The 8,606-nt window shown below is 33.4% G+C and overlaps 2 protein-coding genes across 2 annotated transcripts; both read left to right on the top strand.

Moving 5' to 3' along the window:
* The first annotated feature begins 681 nt into the window (after positions 1-681).
* LOC139891135 (uncharacterized) lies at positions 682-1,530 on the top strand. Its single transcript, XM_071874072.1, has one exon. The coding sequence runs from the start codon at positions 682-684 to the stop codon at positions 1,528-1,530; it is 849 nt and encodes a 282-aa protein (XP_071730173.1).
* A 40-nt stretch (positions 1,531-1,570) lies between these two features.
* LOC139891124 (uncharacterized) lies at positions 1,571-6,101 on the top strand. Its single transcript, XM_071874062.1, has 3 exons — positions 1,571-2,108; positions 5,028-5,619; positions 5,675-6,101. Exons 1-3 carry the CDS (start codon positions 1,571-1,573, stop codon positions 6,099-6,101), a joined length of 1,557 nt encoding a protein of 518 aa, XP_071730163.1.
* The last annotated feature ends 2,505 nt before the right edge of the window (positions 6,102-8,606 follow it).

Here is an 8,606-nt window from a genome sequence, read left to right as displayed (position 1 = left end):
TCATTTCTTGAGAGCTGCTGTCCACATTAAAGTGGGTTTCAAGCTAGATTAACAAGGGTGTTGAGGTTACAAAGTCTTGCTAACTTAGGGGTGGTGTTGGAGGATCAAAAGCTTGAAGTTCTACACTCTTGTTCATCATCCTACTACCATTTTGGACAGCCCTTAAACTTAGTTTAAGGAGGTATATAACTCTTCCTTTTCTTGTTAGTTTGTAAGCTTATGTTCACAACTTGATCCATGGGGTTTAGCTTTAAATTGGTTTAAAGATTAACAAGTTTAATTGGTAATTACACGCTTCCATTTTGTTTTAATCTTAAATGGTTTTAAGAGTTTCAAACTTGTTAAATCCCAACAATATGGGTCACGGTGGCTAACTAGGTCGTAGGATCAAACTGCTGCGTCTGATACCATGTTGAAATGTAATATTGATCTATTATTGTGAATGAATATCCAATACATCAAAAGAGGCTATATAGCCATAAAACCCTAACAATGAATAATGGGCTAAGCCCAACAAATATAATAAATGGACTAGAATAATATGGATAAATAATATAGTCTAACAGTTTCTTTTTCTTTTACCTTATAAAAAAAACTTGAGAATGCACCCTAATTGTGTTTCTGGATTGAGAGAGAATGGAGAGAAGGAGATTTACTTGGATTAATAAAACCGCGTCCAAAATGAGCCGAATCGATCGGGTTTTAATTTCTCCTAATGTTGTTAATATCTTTAATGACTTGAAATTGGTGACTTTGATAAAAGGTTGGTCGGATCATCTTCCATTGTTAGTTCGTAGCGACAAAATGGATTTTGGTCCAATTCCATTCAAATGTTACCATTCTTGGAATAGTTGTGAAGACTTTCATGAGGTAGTTGTAAATGCCACTGATGAGGCTTTTGGTGATCCTAACAATACCTTGCATGATAAAATGAAGATAGTCAAAAATCATATCAAAGTCTGGGCCAAGGCTAAACGTGATGCTGGGGATCAAAAGAAAAATGTTTTAATGGGTCGGATCCATGAGCTTGAAGCCCAAGTTGAGGCAAATAACGTGGGTACTGATGAGCTACAGGAGATTCTTAATGAAAGGTTGAATGTGGTTAAGGAGTTAGACAAAATAGAATTTGTTGAATCTATTGATTTAATTCAAAAGGCACGTGCAAAATGGGACGTGAAAGGGGACGAGAACTCTCAATATTTTCATTGTCTCATTAAACAAAGACGTAAAACGCAGATGATTAATGGTATTAACATTAATGGGAATTGGATAACGGAGCCAGTGGTCATTAAAAATGCATTTTTTGATTTTTATAAGGAAAAGTTTTCGCGTCCAACATATATGTTTTCGAATCCTGGATTCACGGCTGCTAATATAATTACAGATAATGATCGGTGTGCTCTTGAAGACAACGTTTCGGAGGATGAGATAAGGGATGCAGTTTGGGATTGTGGGATCAATAAATCTCCCGGTCCCGATGGTTTTTTCTTTCGCTTTTATAAAGAAATTCTGGAACATTTTAAAAACTGAATTTGTGAACTGTATCACGAAGGCTTTCAGGGACAATGAAATGCCTAAAGGTGCGGGGTCAGCATTCATTACTCTTATTCTTAAGGTTTCTAATCCGGCTTTCATAAAAGATTATCGGCCTATTTCTCTCATTAGTGTCACTTATAAGATCATTACAAAGATTCTCACTTCTAGATTGGCGAATGTTATTGATAAAGTAATCGGACATGAACAAACGGCTTTCATTGCGAACCATCAGATTTTAGATGGTCCGTTGATTCTTAACGAGACCATAGGATGGTATAAAAAGAGGAAGGAGAAACTTATGATTTTTAAGATTGACTTCGAGAAGGCGTATCACTCGGTGCGTTGGGACTTTTTATATTACATGCTCGGATTATTGGGATTTGGAGTGAAATGGAGATCTTGGATTCACATGTGCCTTTATTCGGCACGTACGTCGATTCTTATTAATGGGAGCCCTACAAAAGAGTTTTTAATTAAATGCGGTTTGCTACAAGGAGATCCATTGAGCCCGTTTCTTTTTCTTATAGTGATGGAGGATCTAAATCTTTGTATTAAACGTGAAATTGCATCAGGTCGTTTGTGACGACCCGGAAATTTCCGACCAAATTTAAACCTAACCTTTATATGTTTCCGACACGATAAGCAGAATTTGTAATGTTGAATCTCAAAAAGTTTGGAACTACATTCATGTAATCAATTACCCTTTGACCGTGTTCGACGATTCACAAACAATTATGTGTATATAGATATGTATACATAATATATAATAACTGAAAACATTAACAAAGTATTTGATATATATGATACTTTACATGAACGTATTTGTTTCGATATATTTATCGACAGAATTAAGAGATAATATCAAATGATTGAATTATCAGATACATTATGATATGATTACGGGCCAATGTTATGAGGTCCACTGTGATTTAAGAAATCTATTCTTTTTGACAATATTCAGAAAATGGTAAAGTGATCTATAAGTAAGAACGTGGAGTGTAAATAACTTAGATGTTGGATATCGACAAGTTAAGTAACTCGACATTTTTCATTAAGATGATTTCATACGTTTATTAAACCTTTGGATTTTATCCCATGATTCACCAACAGACTGTAATTTAAAAACTTGAAACCTATTATGAATATATATAATTCTACTTTTCTAAAATGTTTTATGATATAACGATTTAAATTAATATTAAATATATTTATACGCGTATTATACGTACATAGTTTTATACTTTTACTATACTTTAACTTTACCTTTACTTTACTTTTACTTTACTTTTACTTTACTTTAACTTTATTAATTCACTTTAATAATTCACTTTAATAATTTATTTTAATAATTCATACTTTAATAATTCACTTTAATAATTCATACTTTAATAATTCACTTTAATAATTCATACTTTAATAATTCACTTTAATAATTCATACTTTAATAATTCACTTTAATAATTTAAAAATCTATTATAAATAGAATTCAATAGGTTTTATTATTTCATATAAACTTGAAAATATATTTCTCTAAACTCTCTCAATCGAATTACATATATATATTTACTTAGTATTATTTCAAGATATTATTAGTATACATAAAATACTACGACGGAGTTATATTCAGACGATTTCAAAATAAGTTTACAAACGGGATAGAGCTAAGGAAATTATGGGTTATAGCTATGGAGGTTATGGATATTGTTCAAGGGTATTGCTCGTGAGGTCAACCTAACGTTTATCATTTTCGTTGCGTCTACGTACTTTCCTGCAATATTGAATCACAATATTGATATGTGAGCATTCATATCTTATCTTTTATATAATAATAGTGTATCCCTGACTAGTGCTCGAGTATATATGATTATGCATGTTTGTATGCTTAGTTTCGTTGTTAAATAGTTTATGATAAATCACGAATTTGATACATATGCTACTGCGATAAGGTATAAGATATGCATGTCGTTGAAAAGCTAAAGAAAAATTAATAACTTTTCATTTAGAAATCGTGTGGGTTCGATGAACGGATTAAAAGATATGGTCAGCTAAATTATTATTAATTTTAATATTATTATTAAAACGATTATTATAATTGTTATCAGTTGATGTTATTACTAAAATTATTTTTATTACTAAAAATTAATATTTTTATTGAAACTATCATTTTATTATTTTTATCATTATTATTATTATCAATATTATTTAATCAAATAAATATGCGTACAAAGATATTTTTACCACACGTAATATAATTACATTAATAATATATACCACTATATTTTTATGATATTAAGTGAATTTTATAAATTTTATTACTTGAGATATATAAAAGTATATTTTTATCATATATGAATTTAAATATAAATTTTTATTTATTAATAAATGACTTGTATTATTTAGTATAATAAGGTCTGATAAATATATTTAAATATATAAAACGACTATATATAAGTTATATAATAAACATGTATAGATTTTGGAAGTCATTTTGGGTCAAGTTGACTTTTGTTGACTTTTGCATGTCGGTCTCGAGCATTAGGATTGTGATACACTACGACCTGACCTAAATTGTTAGACAGATATTGACCAACATATAAATATATATATATATACTTAATATAGGTTCATGAATCCGAGACAAACCCTGCACTTGTTCAGTGCCGTCATATATATAATTGCTACGAAATACAGTATTGTGAGTTTCATTTGCTCCCTTTTTAATTGCTTTTGCAATATATATTTTTGGGCTGAGAATACATGCGCTGTTTTATAAATGTTTTACGAAATAGACACAAGTACTAATACTAATTCTACGTGGGTTTAAACTAGAAATATACCCTTAGCTTGGTAACATTAAACTACTTGTCTATGTACGGTAGGCGCGAATCCTAAAGATAGATCTATTGGCCCTGACAAACCCCATCCTGACTATGGGATGCTTTAGTACTTCGAGGTTATATTAAACACACCTGATCTGGTGTACTTCAGAGGGTAAAACATGAACGTTAAGGCTTGTTACCGGGTGCCTACAACTTATAGAATACTTTTATACACTTGCGAGTGTACATATATTTATAAACGGAAATCTTGTGGTCTATTAATATATTGAAATGATTGATATGATAAACCTATGAACTCACCAACCTTTTGGTTAACACTTTTAAGCATGTTTATTCTCAGGTATTAAAGAAATCTTCCGCTGTGCATTAGCTCATTTTAAGGATATTACCTGGAGTCATTCATGACATACTTTGAAAGACGTTGCATTCGAGTCGTTGAGTTTATCAAGATTAATATTAAGTCAATTATAGTTGGATGTAATATGAAATGGTATGCATGCCGTCAATTTTTGATGTAAAGAAAGTTTGTCTTTTAAAAACGAATGCAATGTTTGTAAAACGTATCATATAGAGGTCAAATACCTCGCGATGTAATCAACTATTGTGAATCATTTATAATGTATATGAACGGATCCTTTCATCGTTTATCAGGTTCTTCGATTGGCTCGGGTACGGTTAAGGTTTCTCACTTATTGTATGCAGACGATGCTGTTATCATTTCTAAGTGGAGTAGAGACGAGCTCGCGGGTATGATTCGTATTTTTGACTCATTTTTTTCTTGGTCAGGATTGTCCTTAACGTTTCTAAATCGTCTCTTTTTGGTGTGGGAGTTTCAAACTTGGAACTCGATGAATTTGTTTCGTTTGCCAACTGCTCTAAAGGTTCTTTCTCGGTTAACTCTCATCCGCATGGTTTTGGGTTCTTTAGGCATCTATTACCTTTCTCTATTCAAATGCCCTGATTCAATCTTGAATGAAATCGAAAGGTTGAGAGCGGGTTTCTTTTGGGGTTCAACTTCGGATATAAAGAAAATTCATTGGATTAGTTGGAATCAAACCTTAGCTTCTATTGATCATGGCAGTTTAAATGTGGGTAGTGTGAGAGCATTTAATTTTGCTCTTCTCTTTAAATGGGTGTGGAGATTTGTTTCATCTGAAGACTCAAATTGGTGTAAGGTAATTCGTGCCATTTACGGTCATCAAGGTGGCCTTGATGAATGTTATTCGAATGGTTCCTCTACATGGTTATCCATTGTCAAACTTTTTTTGAAATCTAAAATCTAATGGTCTGATTCCTAGTAACACGCTTCGGGTGAAAATTGGAAATGAATCGTCCGTTAAATTATGGAAATACAATTGGAGAGGTGATGGCTCCTTAAGTACTAAGTATCACAGGTTGTATCATCTCGAAAGTAACCCAGATTGTTGTTTGTCCGAGCATCTTGTAAATGGAAACTGGATATGGGATTGGTGTAGGAACGATATTGGTTCTCGGAACGAAGCTTATCTTCATCAAATGATTTTAGAAATAGGCAGTCCTACTATTGTTAATTCTATCGATGATAGATGGGAATGGTGTATATCGGAAGATGGTATTTTTAACATTAGCAGCACGCGAAAGAGTTTGGATACCATTTTACTTCCCTCTACGGATGTCAAATTTTCATGGTTTAATCAAGTGCCTCGAAAAGTGAAAGTTTTTTTTATGGAGAGTAGCTTGGGATAGGCTTCCGACTCGTCTAAATATTTCATCTCGCCGGATGGATATAAATGACATCGGTTGTCTTGTTTGTAATTGCCAAGTCAAATCGTTAAATCATGTGCTCTTTAATTGTATTTTGGCTCGTGAATTGTGGAGTAAGATCAAGATATGGATTAATGAAAGCTATGTCAGCAACTTAGACTCATGGGTTAATTGGTTTGATTGGTTTCAACGTTGGCAAATCAATACGGATTCGAAAATCAAATTGTATGTGATAATGGCCGCATATCTTTGGCATCTTTGGAGATATCGGAACAACGTTTTATTTGGTTCGCGCTCGTTAAAGAAGAATTGTCTATTTGATTTGATTCATAGTTTTTCTTTTAATTGGCTTTGTAATAGAGGAAAGCTCGCTATCCGTTGGGATAATTGGCTTATAAAACCGTTGTAATCTTTTGTTATTTCTCCCTAGAGCCTTGTTATGGAGGTTTTAATAATAAAATTCTTTTTGCTGGTAAAAAAAAAGAGAGTAAATTGATTTCATTGACGAGAGCGTTTGAAATGGATTTGAAACTGTCGATTTAGGGTTAATGGATTTCAAATTTTGACCACCTGGAATTCCATGTCATCAGCTCTTAATATTATGAACCAATTAAAAATGGACATGTAGGATGCCATGTCAGCATTTAATGAGGAGCCGTCACATTGGATTTAATCTCTTGATTTATTAAGATGTAAAGAAACGTAATTTATATAATCAAACGTTTTAATATTAAAAAAATGTAGGTAAAATACATAGATCACAAAAATGGTATATTCAAACTATACAAAATACCAGAGCCGGTCCCGAGAATTTAAGTGCCTAGAACGAAGTAAGGCCCTTAGGCAGTGGCGGAACTTGAACCCGATCACAGATGGGACAGATGCAAAAATTTAGTAAAATTTTCATTTATAGATGGCGCAAATAATAAAAAAAACATTATTTTTTAGTGTAATTTTTTTATTTTTTAGTGTAATTTTCTTTTAAATCCAGCTGGGTCAGGTGTCCCGCCCAGTGTAAGCTATCCTCCGCCCCAGTCCTTAGGCTCTAACAAATAATATAAGTTATTTATAAAATGACAATTAACGTCATATCAATAATCAATAAACATAAAAAATATAGCATTAGAAGGCCTATAGGTTCTAACGAATAATATAAGTTATTTATAAAATGACAACTAAAGTCAAATCAATAATCAATAAACATAAAGAAAAACTCAGTCCTTTCAAGTCCTTTCAAGTAAAAGAAAATGCTTCATCCTTTCAAATCTCCCAATTGTCAACCCCTTCGCCATAATTTTTCAAATTCTCAACCTCCATCCTCAGCCACCAACCACCCATTTCTGATTGACCGTCCGATAGTTCCCCCACCTTCATCTCTGATAAATAGATCCTCCTCCACGCCTCCCACACTGGCTAATTTTTTGCCTCCCACTTTGCTCCCTGCTTTTTCCGGTGACGAGTCACCTCCTGGATTTTCTCGTTCCAGCAAAGATACACCAGTGAGCTCCTCTTCTTCTGATTGCTCCATCTTTATTGGGCGATTGAAGGTTGGTTTCGACAAAGTTGTGCTTCAGAACACTTGCGGTAAGTTTGGTCTTATTTTAGAGCTTAAATCGTGGCCTGATCGACGTTATGCCTTTATTAAATACGAAACAAGATCCATAGCATGTGCTGCAATTTAAGCCTTGAAGGGGGGGTCAGTTTTATTTGAAAATACAATTTTTGTTGGATGGGCTAAGAAATCGCAGTGCTTTGGTCCCATTTTGGAGTCTTCGAGTCGCTCTCGTAACCCGGTTTTGAGGGTTAACTTAAATGTTAACTTAAATGTTAACTTCCATATTTCTAATAAACTGAGGTTGAGCGTGCTTCTGGTCGATCATCAACCCTTTTCGAACGCCAAGCTTGTTGCGTGCCTCACACTTAGGGGTGTTTTAGTGAACGAGGTTTGTAAATGGAGCCTTTATGGTTTCATTGTTGTTTGTTCGGATTCAGAAAACTTGGATAAGTTGTTAGCTGAGCATCCTGGATCAGATGACCTAGTTGTTATTGAGCCATTTTCTTCTCGTTGCGAATGTTTCTTTCATTACACTTGGCTTGAGATTTCTGGCATTCCGACTAATTTCTTTTCGCCAGAGAACATTAAGGAAATGGCGAATGATTTCGGTAATGTTATTCACGTTGGTAAGTCGTCCTCCGCTCTTTCTCCATTGGGTGTCGCTTTTGTGTTTGTCGAAGTCTGTGGTCCTTCGTTGTTTGTTAATGTGGAAAAAGTGTGTTGAGGGATAATGTGGGTTAACATGGGTTTATGCTTAATGACTATACTAACCTTAACCCATAACAATAAGTGTTTTGATGATGACATATGTGAAATGTCCCGTTCTTATTGATTAAAAACGTTCCATATTAATTGATTTCGTTGCGAGGTTTTGACCTCTATATGAGACGTTTTTCAAAGGCTGCATTCATTTTAAAACAAACCATAACCTT

Source organism: Rutidosis leptorrhynchoides, chromosome 1, assembly GCF_046630445.1.
Source record: "Rutidosis leptorrhynchoides isolate AG116_Rl617_1_P2 chromosome 1, CSIRO_AGI_Rlap_v1, whole genome shotgun sequence".
Classification (NCBI taxonomy): domain Eukaryota; kingdom Viridiplantae; phylum Streptophyta; class Magnoliopsida; order Asterales; family Asteraceae; genus Rutidosis; species Rutidosis leptorrhynchoides.
This window is presented reverse-complemented; position numbering and strand designations above follow the sequence as displayed.